Genomic DNA, 12,254 nt, shown 5'->3' on the forward strand with positions numbered 1-12,254 from the left:
TTGGGTCTTTTGACATCAGGTGAATCACTTAATCTCTGTACCTCTGTTGCTTCTCCCAGGCTTTGTGTCCTCTGTGTATGCATGGTGAAATGTCCTCAGGGCAGGGACTTTCTCCCAGGAATGGTATCTGACACAGTTAGTTAGCTACTGCAGTAATGAACACTCTGTGTTCATCCCTCTGTGGGATTTACATATCTGCCTCCTGAGTGCTGTAGGTCATTGTGTGAGAGATACCCACTTCTCCTCCTGCCTAGCTCAGTAAGTTGGGAAGCATACTGCAGCTGTTTTTGTTTGTAGTGCTGTTTCCTTATTTCATACAAAGGTATTTGGGTCTGTAGAACATCTAAGACCTGTAAAAGCTGTGTTATGGAGGGCTGAGAAGATCCCTACATGCCCATCAGTGACGCCTGCCTAATTTGCAAGATGACAAGTGGCTCTGCCACTGATTGGTCTTGTGATTTTGGGCAATCCTATTCTCTCCATATGTCTGTTCCCCCTTCTGTTCTTTGTCTGCCCATCTATTTTGCTAAGATGTCACCGATTTAGAGAACAGATTTATATTTGAGCTTTAGCTCTTCTGTTATGTTGGTGGAAGAGACCTGGAAGTTGTTGCCAATGTGTAGCGTTACAAAGGAGATCTTTTTATCAGTGTACATTGTGTGCATGTGCTTGTACATCACCTCTCACAAAATGTCTTCATTTCTAGGCTGGGCTTTCTGGACAGCGGTGCTATGTAGATGCCCTTGGTCTCAAGCAGGGCTTGATTTGTAGACTTGTCCTCTTCCATGTTTCTGTGGGTGTGTTTCCCGCTTTGTGTCTGGACTGCCTTGTATTTTGTCTGCTCCCCATACAAAGTAATTATAATGCTCAAGACCTGTTTCTGTGACTACTTCAGCTGGCTTAGGGCAGGAGACAGATTTAACCCGTTAGTGCCTCAGAAACATACTCCTCTGATACTTAGCACTTACGTGACTCAGCCTGTTTTGCTGAGCTAGAGAGTATTATCTATCCTCATACTCTAGCCAGTGTGAACAAGGCACCAGCATGGTGCCTGCATATGAGATCTGCCTGCTGCTAGTGTCAAAGAAGCTAGGTAGCCCAAGAACCCATCATCTCCGTGAAAAACATCAGGTAGTGCTTCTGTGCACACGTACGTATACAGGCTCCACTGGGTGATGCATCCTGTGCGTGTATTATAGGCAGGTATCATGGCCTCAGGCCAGCAGGAAAACCTGCAAAAAGGATACTGTGGATTGGTGTAGTGTTGTTCTTGGGAGAGTAGACTCAAACCCAGGCTGCATGCAAGGTGAGTCAGAGGACCGTAGGATCATCCGTGTGACCCAGCATGCTCAGCAGACTCTCCTCCCGACAGACTCTGTTTTCCCCGCAGCCATGGACTGAATTGCAGAGTGCCTGTGCCTGTCCTGCCTGCAAATGCACAGGGCCAATAAAACAATTTCTGAAATAGCCTGTGCAGGTGCTCCATTGTCAAGAAACACTTTTCTAGCCTTTTCTCTGTTCACCCATAATAATTCAGTATGCTGCCTTTACCAGTAACGCTGATGAAACACTCCAGCAAGTACAGAACAAATCTTTTCTAGCAACCCCGATGTATCAATTTTACAGAGGATGCATTTCTTGTGTGGCATTAATTTCTTGGCCCTCAGGAGCCCGAGCTAACTATCCTTTTCTGTTTTATGATGATATATCTGGCACAATCTTTCCTTCCTTTTTTCTTTCTCCCCCTCCCCCCCTTCTCCATACAAACCAGATTTTTAACAGAGGAGTTTCTCTTAGAAATGTTCTCCTCCAGTTGGTGACGCACTTGAAATTCCCTGGGTGAAATGATCTCCTTTCCTTCCCCCTAAAACATTCCTATCAACCCTATCTCCACCCACACCAAAACAACATTCATCGGTTCCATATGCTGCTGAACAGCTCTGTGCTGTTTTATGAATAATGTATGCTGGCTTGTTAGAAGAATGTTTGTTGTACAAACCAGTGGAATTTGAAATTGAGAGTGATATCGGCAGACATGCCATGCCGTGCACTAACCCACTGGCTTCTTGGGGTACTACTCTGGCATCCTTGCTGCATCCTTGTCAGAAGGTGGAAAATGCGTGAGACATCAGGGGCATGTGGGCTTTGAGCCTGGCAAGGAGCTACAGGCACTCAGTGATCAGAGCCCTTATCCTTGCCTCGCCAGGTGTTACAGATCCATGCATGAAGAGAGGAGAAAATGTCAAGATCTGGATTTTGGGGGAGGGTGGCAAATGGGAGATGGTGAAGTAGTGTAGATCTGTATGCAAGCAACAATTCCAGGGAAGGGTCAACCTTCAGGTAATCACCTAAACAGCAAACTGGGAGCGGTATATAGCAATGTGTCGCACCCCATCCAAACCTGGCAGAAGGCAATGACACAGAGACACACCTGGGTCTAAAGCACAGGCACATTAACACCTATCAGGACTGCATGCAGACACCTGTGATGTCTGGCATCTGTTGCCTCTGTAACCTCTTTTATTTTTGTAGGGTTCTGCTACTTCTGTTGTTTTTCCTCCCTCCAATACACCGCATACGGTGGGAGCCAGAGCTGGTGCCTGGCTGACTGCTGTGGTCCCAGGGGCAGAGCTGGTGGACCGGTGCTGAGTGACTGGGGAGATGCTGAACTTCTGACTGAGCACTTCTGACTGCAAAGACTGAGCACGTCTTTGCCCGGAGGTGTGACTGGGGTTTCCTTGGCTACCTGGGATCAACTGTGCTGCTACCAGAGGTGAAGAAATGTCTTCAGGCAGGGTTGCTTCTGACAGTGGCTGCAGGAGAGGATGGCAGGGGCCTGGGTCAGAAAGCACAAGTGCATCCTGGTCCTGGGGGTTGCAAAAGCTGCACAGGGTATCTCCTGTAATGGTCAGATGGTCATTCCCCCAACGACGACTCCAGAAATCAGGTGGAACTGGCTGTGAGCAGAGAGCCTGGCAAACAAAGACTGGAGAAGACAATCTGCATCATCCCTGCTGGCCTTCTGAATTCAGTTGGTTTTGCCTGTTTACCTGCTCACAGCAGGCATTTCTGGCTCCTTCTCTTTTGTGCATGGAGCAGGTATAAGAAATACCTGTGGTATATTCCTTTCCCACTTGGCAGGCTTTTCTGGATGGGCTAGTGTGTACAGAAAGTCAGAGCCAGCCCTATGTTGCCTTTTGAGGGAAGGGCTCGCACAGTGCCCCAAGACCTCTTGCACCCTGCTGGCGAGGCTTTGGGGTCTGTGTGCCTAGCTGTTACCTAGATGATTTACGGAGATGAGTATCTGGGTAATTCGTTACATCTTTGTCCCTTTGTGCACACCTGGTTGTGCCTTTCTTTTGTTCACGGCTTCTGCATGCAGAGGCTGAGTCACAGCACAGTCGGCAGGTGCCGAGAGCAGCCTGTTTAAATGGGTCCAATGGTTCGTGCATGTGACAAGGTTTTGAGGGAGGTGAGGATGGCGAGTGACCTTTTTTTCTTGGCAGCTCTGTAAAATAAACAGGAGTTTTCAGAAGCACTCCCTGCATAGTTTTGCTTCTCTTTCCAATTGTAATAAAAGTACCAACTGGTGAGAGCTTGTGAAAATCTGGATTTTTAGTTGACCTACCTGCTTACCAAAGGGAAAATGGGGCTGGAATTCAGCAGCTTCTTACAGAGTTACAGGCTTCCACTTACAAAAGAAAGTGTAAGTTTCTTGCCCAGTTAATGAACAAATAGAAACAAATCTGACAAATACATAACAAATCCCCCTCTTTTTTTTTTTTTTTTTTATACTGCAGTCTGCTAAGGGTCAAATTAGAGCTGTAGGAAACAGCATTAGAGTTAAAATAAGGAAGACATCTAGGATGTTGCCTGTTACTCTGTTTTATGCAGCAGTTAATTTCTTTTATTCTCCCTTCAAAACTGCATTTATTTTCTCCAGGGAGCTTAGGGCAGTGCTGGGCCTCAGGTGTGGTGCACCCAGAGATCAGCAATTCTCAGAAAAGGGAAAGCTGTGAGGAATAGGTTTTTGCGGTCTGGGTAATAGAGCTTAAGAGTTGAAGTGGTGAAGTTGGATACTGCCAAGTAGTTGGTAGCTGGGGGTTTGGATCCTGCCTACAGTAGCCTTGGGTGCCAAAAGAGATAGAAAGTCTCTCCCCTTTCCAAGTGGTATTGGTCCACCTTGGAAGATGAGACCCGTGCAGTATTCATTCTGGCATTCCGTGCTGTGGTCCAGCTTCCAGTTTTCTGGCTTAGAGAGCAAATTTGCCAAGCACTTCTCAGGCTAGCAGGTGAGAAGCTGTGATTCTTGTCAAACTGTAAGAGAGCTTTAAATAAGAGCTTTTTTTTAGTATTATTATTTCCCAGAGAGAAACCCTGAGTTAATAAAACCTGTCCTTGCAGCTAGTTAAGTATGGTGAAAGTCATGTCCCTGCCATAATCTTTGATCAGCTTTGTTGCAATTTAGTGAAGCATTTAAGTGCTTGTCTCCAAGTTTGTTTGATTTAATCATACTCTGGAGAAATGTCTGCTGAAAAGAGCTGCTATCTGAATCAGGGCCTTGGGAAACAGACATGAAATAAATGATAGAGCAGGTGCTGGGTTGTACACCTCTGCTACTGGTTGCAAAACATGGGAGGAGGAAAATTTTCTTCTCCAGATCATGCAAGAGCCCAGTAGACATCAGGAAAATGTTAAAGCATAAATTGTTTTGGAGAAGGAATGTAAAGCAGTTCTAAAAGGCTGGTGAGTATGGCGGCAAGCACGCAGCCCAGCAGCAGTCTCTGCCAGCGAGGTGAGTCGGGGGGCAGGCATGAGAACTCATGTATCTCCATCCCTTGGGAGGTCTGTTTACTGAGGTCTTGCTGAACCTGCTCAGTAGACACACCTAACATGCCCTGAATGCAGTTGCCCAGGCTGTGGATGCTCTCTAGGGTTTTCTCTTTCACTTTTGTAAATAGTAGAGACTTTCTGAGAGGCTATTATTTGATGCTGTATGGGGGACACTGTGTCCTTCATCAGATGTATGCCATATGACTGGGTTGGTGTCTGTTACTCCTTAAAGAAGGAAGATGGACTCTAGCTCATTAGTAAAGATCAGGACAAACACATGTCACTTTTCACAAGGCAAAAGCCTGGGGCATTTGTTGTTCCCGCACCAATCTGGAGTGCTGCTTTTGTATGTCCTGCTCTTTGGCTGTAGTGATCCTTAGAGACTTCCTTAGAATCAAAATCCCATAAAAGCAGTAGTGCACAGGGCAGGTGTTCCATTTTCAGAGGTCGTGACCCAGTCTTGTAGGCATTTGGGCCAGAGAGCAGCAAAAGGCATTTCTGATACCCCAACCCAGGTTTTTGCTACGTTTCAAAAGCTCATCCAACCAGCTGGGGAAAAAATGTTGCGTCTGAAAAAAACGGGGGGCAACCGGGGAAACCGGGGAAAAAATCTTATATGTGGAAGTAGTTTTCTGGCTCAAAATGTAAGAGAATATTTTAATCACAGTAGGAAGAAAAAGACAAGTCAAAGAATGAGAGGGGGGCTTTGGCCAAATCGTTAGAAACGTAGTGGCTTCTAATAGAAAATATTGGGTGACCCAAGGGAATCAGTGTCAGCATCAGCTTGTGCAGAAAATGGAGGTGCTTCTAATTCTGCTGGATGGCTGGCTGCATGGTAAGAGAAATGTCAGCCCTTTCTCTTGCTTTCTTCATGTAGGGTGGTCTTACAATCTCTTGATAGCTCTAACCTGAAAATTAAGCAAAGTGCATACAAACTGCCAGCAATGCCCTTTCCTTCACCTTTGTCTGGCTGTTTGCCTTTGGATCAGAGCTTGGAGTTTGGAGAAGATACAGGATAAATAGATATAGACAGTGAAAAATCCAGAGTCGGAAATACTTCATCATATTGCTGTCAGTAGTGCAGCAAAGCCCTGTTAGTGGTGGGGACCTCTCTCTGCTAGCTCAGTGTAAGGAGGATGTGGGGTGATTCCTCCTGGTGGTCATACCTGTTCCGTTGCTCTGAGAAACCTACTTTTATGGTACACTGTGCCTAAAATTTGCTGCATGTGTAGCATCAGCGTGAGGCGAGTTGTACCAGTATATTTGACCTGCTTGTGTATGGTTCAGTCAAGCCAGATTTTCACAGAGCTGAGTATTAAGGATCTTCAAATAGCCCATGCAAGATTCAGAAAGGAGCCAGTGGATCACAGGATGAGCAGTGGGATATGTTCATGGGATTCTCACTCAGTTGTGGCATATGCACAAGACTAGTTTCAACTCTTCAGTTTTCCAAATTATTTTTGTTTTGGGTCAGAGTTAAGGCTATTTAAATGCTAATGTTTCTGTTGAGCATGTCACAGCTATTATAGTATGTGATTTTCAGGCTTGTTCATACTTGATGTGCTACTTTTTGATAATCATGTGCATCAACAGTTCTTCTACACGTTAACATATTTTGAGGCTGTGTAGGAGTTATGTGCCAGAGGGAGTAAATCTAGCTATGTATATAAGGTAAATTACAAATGTGGATTATAAGTGCGAGAATCAGGGACATTCCATACCAAAATACTTTACTTGAGTCAAGTGGCCTATTTGAAGAACTCCATTAGCTTGTAGTAATAGCAGGCATTTATCCATCGTATGCATCAGCTACTGGAGGGCTGAAATCAGACACACGTATCCAAGTGATGTACCTACTTCCTCTCAAAATAAATCCATCCCAACTGTCTGATATCCACCCAGGCGTAAGTCAGCCTCCAGACCCTTTTCTTTGCAGGCTGGTATCAACAACAGAATTGTGACCTTTGGGTGTCAAACCTACTGGCATCTTTCCTATGAATTGAAAGAGTAACGAGTTAGCAGGCAGCAGCCCAAGACATTGATCTTCAAGCACGAAAGCTGCTTACTGTTCATTTTCTGTTTTGCACATAGAAACCGAATGTGTTTATGTTTGGGTGTGTGATTAGGGAAGCATTCAGGTGTCTGTGAGGCTCAGGGGCTTTGGATAGCTATTCTGGCATAGCTTTATGGGTAAGTGCATATGGTGAAATCTTGGCCCCATTAAAGTCAGTGACAAAAAAATCTCACTGACTGTATCAGGAATTAATTTCAAGGCTGTAGTCTTGTGGCTTTTGCAAACTTAACAGGGCTATTTTAAAAAACCCCAAACCACAAAACCAAAAACCTGCTTGAGAAAATGATTGTAATGTTAAACCCTGCATTCTGGTATTTTTTCCTTCGATGAGATTTCTGCTCAAGTCTTTTGTGTTGCCATGAGCAGATATGGTACTTCCTTGATCAGAGACAGCTCACTTGCTAGTATTAGTTAGGTAATTTTCCTCAGCATATTAATGTACATGTAGCAGGGGTCAAACAATAATGCCATCTCATTTCTCTCCCTTTGCAGGCCCTCTACAATTCAATCAAGAATGAGAAGCTGGAATGGGCAGTGTAAGTATACTGTGTAGAAAATAGGAGTTTAAAAATAGTACCTGTGTAGTAATCTGTTTATACGTCCTATGTCACCATCTGAGTGGGCTCCAAAGCCTGGAGAAGATAGCCAGTGTACGTAATGAGTTTGCTTTTCTGTTAATGAATGACCTGGCAATACTGCCTCATCTGTTTCTCCAGCAAGGGGAGTTGTTAATGATAGGAGCCAACTCCATTTGTAAGGAAAGAGGACATGTCATTTAGTAGGGAACTTCAGCCTGAAAAGAGAAATTAAATCCTCCATTGTTCTATGACTGCATAAATAAAACAGAAGTTGACTTCTCCCTTTATCTTTCGGTACATTGTGTCAGAACCACTGAATAGAAACACACATCTTGGATTGAGTTTCCTGCTGTTGGTTTATTGTCTTGCTTTGTCTCCTGATTAACTATGGATAACTTGACAACAGCCTAATATGAAAGATGATAAATTGGACAAAGTCTGATATCCCCTGTCCTTAGCTGCTTTCGACAGGCTAACACTTCTTAACTATGGAAATACTGCAGACAATAAAGAGCTTCAATTTCTGATTGTGTTAAATTGACATTTCTCTGTGCTTAGGTTTTATGTGGTCTAGGTATGCCAGCAAAGAGTAGAAGGGTCTGCTTTACATTTTGCCGCTTGCAGAACAGTGGCAAGTTTTTGGTGTAAAATAAAAGAATGGTGTCTGCTATCTATTTTGGCTGTACGAGATGTTTACCTGCATGGATTTACATATCTGAAACCTCACCTTCTTGAGAACAATGGGTGTCTGGGAGGCATGCTCCTGCACCTTTTGTGTTCAAAGTTCTAACAACTGCCATAGGTCTTGCAGGCCTGATGGGTTCTTATCTTCCTCGTTTTAAGTTCATCATCTGCAAATGAATTTCTTGTCAGGGTGTGTATCCTCACTTACAAGGGCTGCTGGTCCCAACTGGGATTGCAGCCCACATTCAGTCGTGTGTTAGATAATGTCAGAGTAGTGAGGAAAGTGTGCTGGTAAGGGGAATCACCAAGAAGTGCCACCTCTGATGAGCCTCATAAGAAGCACAGAGGGAGACATTTTCCCAGACCATGTCTTGGACCTGGAATACACTGTGTGAATCTTACATGTCACAACACCAGAGCTGTTTGCAAGACACTCTCTCACAGGTACTTTAGACCCAGCAGAATCCATTATGTGACTTTCTCGATGTCAGAATTTTCTTCCAGCTCTTGGCAAGGGACCATACAGTGTCTAATACACTTGGGCAGCCTCCAGGTAGGAACTGGCTCATGCCTGGCTCTACTCCCATGAGCTTCAGTCAAGGTGATTTATGAGATAGCTTGCTCCTGTATAGATAGTAACTACTTTGGCATTTACATAGTCTAGTCCATATCCTTTGCTGATGAATTGTTTGGGGAAAAAATTGCAAGCAGGCTGGGAAAGGGAGAAATCAGAATCCTCCTTAAACAGGGCTTTGGGATGTGGGTGTAAAGCTACCTTCTCGCAGCAGAATGCTCAAAGTGGCCAATTGTCCATTCCAATCTGAAACTCGGACAGATAGCGGGGACTGATGTGACAATTACTTTCCATGCTGTGAATCAAAGCTCATTCTGGGCATAGTTGTGCCTTTACCTTTAGGGCTGAGAGTGGTGGCTGGAAAAGGGAGTGTAAAGATGTCTCTCCTCACTTTTATAGAGATGTGTGGTTGGTTTAATCACCCCAAGGAGCCCTAGGACTCCCTGAGCAGGAGGGAGGAGGCACATCACTCTCATGTTCTGCTGTCATGATCTCTAGAGAAGGGTGGATAGGAAGTGGACAGGGTTGGTTTTGCTATGATGGAACTGAGGAAGATCCTCTATCCTTTCCAAAGACTATCCCTTTGCTTTCTTGATGCAGCTGGCAGGGGAAGAAGTGGGAGGTAAGGCAAAGGTGGAAATAGGGCTGCAAAACCCAGTATAAGCTCCCTCGTGATGCTGGCATGTTGAAGGAATGCCTTTCCTCAAGCCAGAATCCCTTTGAGGACCTAAGACTCTCTCTTATGAGCTAAGCAACAGTCTAAGAGCTTCCCTGGCTGTACGTTATTTGGTGGATTAATGACTGTCAGTAAGTTCATAAGCAGGGGAGGGTAACAGCGATATGTAAGATGGGGAAAGACTGCTACATGATCCTTATCTTACTAGTTGCGAGCTAGGTGTGTCATCATCCTAAATGGTTTGCTGTCCATTTCCAGTAGAATCGGACTCTAGTCTGATCCAAAGCCCACAGAAAGAAAAAGCTACCATTGATTCCAATTATGTAGTCCAGAGAAGTGGCACCTTAATCAGTAGATGTGCTGTAGAGACTTACAGTAGGAGATTCATTTATCCTTCATGAACAGAGAAACACGAGTACAGCTCTGGAAGAGAGAATTGCATTACAGTTCTTTTTGTGCAGCAGTTCCAGGTTCAAGTTCTCCAAAAGGTTAAAAGTGAATCACATACCATGATCTGTAAAATAAACAGATCTGACCTTGAATTTACCCTGAACTGGTGCATGTGGGATCCTGAATGCACACTCCTACTCTGTACTGCACCCCTCTAATTTTTTGGTTACTTTTCACAATAGAACTGCCAGAAAATGATGTGCCATTTACTTGGCATGCCATTTACTTTGCTTGCCATTTCCTCTTGCCTGCCTTGTTCTTCAGTGTCCTGGGAGAAAAGAGAAAAGCAGTATGGGAAAACTAACCATCAGCAATACGATTATTCTGTCTTTTGTCCCATTCCATATTTCCTCTCTGCTGCTTACAGTTCTAGATCTCTCCTGTCTGTTGGACTGTAGTTCATTTCTTTGAACAGCAAGTGAAGCACTAAGTAGGAATCAAACCTCACTGATGTCACTGGCAGAAGTTCCTACTGACTGCAGTGAAGCCACATACTGTTTCAGTTAGTCCAGTGCATCCTGTTTTCAGTGTGCTGAGGTCACCGGAACCACCCCAGGAGTGCATGTAGCTCCAATAATTGTGTCATAGTTTCTCATTCTGCTTAAATTTCCCCAAGGGACTTGATATTTCCATGAGATTTGTTCATACTCGACATTTGTTCTTCAACCCTGACATCACTCATAAGATGAATTCAAGATTCTGTGAACTTGAGTGGTGAGATTAAAAGAGTAGGGTTTGTTTAGGTGGAAAAGGGAGCAATGAGGAGAGGGATCTGAGTGTATTTTTTCAGTGTGTAAAGGCTGTCACAGAGAAGAAGGGTGTGAATTATTCTTCACACCCATTGTGGGTGGCCTTAAATTTGAAACAACGGAAGTTTGGGTTAAACATTAAAAAAAGTTTTCTAGCAATAAGCCTTTTAAACCAGGGCATGGGTTTGCCTGGATGAACTATGGAAGTGCTTTCACTGGAGTTTTTTGTGAACTGGTTATTCTGTCCAGAATGGGTTAAGAAGAGTGGATCCAGCCTTAGATGTAAAGAGATGGATTAGCTGACCTCTTAACATCCCTTCAGTCCTGTTGTCTCTAATATTATGGCCCAGGTTTTGTAGATAGTTCTCATCCCTTGGCTTTTGCGCCTATAGTTGTCAGCTTTAAGCTGAAGAAAAATTAATTTGATTTCAAAGGTGCCAGAGCTAAATATGTTTTGTTTGCATGATGTCTACATGGAAATGTGGTGGTGAACATTATTGTTCTCAGTTATTTGTAATACCATGTCTACTTCCTGTTGAAGGTGATAGGAATAATAAAATCATCATCTTAAAATAGGCTGAATGATGATATAGAATTAATATATGAAATCCCAAAGTGCTGCTTACAAAATTGCAAAAACCAAATGGCTGCATTTGAGCCAGTTGTATCCTGAAAGCTTTCTCTCAGCAGGACAGTGTAGTTTTCAGGGGAATCACTTGGGTTTTGACTAGTTGATGATACGATTTTCTTTCCAGAGAGGTTTAGACATGGACGCAGTATATTCTTTTTGTTTTTTCTGGACTGCACTGAAAAATCCTCTCCTTCCCACCAAACCAAAATAGGTTTTTGATACAGTGATGGTGGGAAAGGGCGCTGCCAAATCCTTTCTGTGTTTCTTGTGGCAAACTGTGGCACTGAAACCAGGGTGTTTATAAAGATGTCCATGCTGAAGCTCACCTTTTTCTAGGTCAAACCCAGAAATCTTTCCCCGTTATAATTAACTCTTTGTCTCCCAAGTTCTAGGATGTTTCCTGTTTGCAACTTCATGATTGGTTTTAGAAGAGGGGTCAGGTGGTACTCACGTGGCTGTCCTTTCTTCTCCCCTCCCTTTGGGAAAGATGCCAAAACTTCTGCTTCACTGGTTTCTCAAGTCAATTTCCTAGTACGCATAATACCAGTTCCACAGATTCATATAATTATATGTTACAAATCTGAATATTTTTTTACATGCCAATGTTTAAATGGATAAACCCAGCCTTTTGCCATGTCATGGAAGTTTTGTATTTGAAGAAACGCAGAGAGGAAGCAGACTTTTAAAAATGAAGGGCTTGACCCTGTCTTTCCAGCTTAATGACTTCAAGTTTTCCAAGGCAGAGTCTCAAATCAGACTGTAGAGTGTACAGAAGTGTTTTTGGTACTGAAAGAACTGGATGGTGGTTTTCTCCCAGAAGACAAAAATGGGACTTTCTTGTATAGGGTCTTTCTGGGGAGAGACAAAAATATATTTCTTCATGAAAATGGCAACATCTGCATTTTTGCATGTGTTTCAAATCTGTGTGTTTAAGAATAAGAGGCAAACTCTTTCTGGTTGTCAGTGATCATGTATTTGGGAAGGAAAACATTGCTGTTTCAATGC

The 12,254-nt window shown here is 43.7% G+C and overlaps 1 protein-coding gene across 1 annotated transcript in view; it reads left to right on the top strand.

Annotated features, from left to right (window-relative positions):
- The window catches only part of PSD3 (pleckstrin and Sec7 domain containing 3), a 79,952-nt gene that overhangs the window by 44,530 nt on the left and 23,168 nt on the right, over positions 1-12,254 (top strand). The window contains exon 9 of the mRNA XM_075727103.1: positions 7,400-7,443. Coding sequence (XP_075583218.1) covers positions 7,400-7,443 — 44 coding nt within the window. The remainder of the gene's footprint in view (positions 1-7,399; positions 7,444-12,254) is intronic.

The sequence above is a fragment of the Pelecanus crispus genome, chromosome Z (assembly GCF_030463565.1).
Source record: "Pelecanus crispus isolate bPelCri1 chromosome Z, bPelCri1.pri, whole genome shotgun sequence".
Taxonomy (NCBI): domain Eukaryota; kingdom Metazoa; phylum Chordata; class Aves; order Pelecaniformes; family Pelecanidae; genus Pelecanus; species Pelecanus crispus.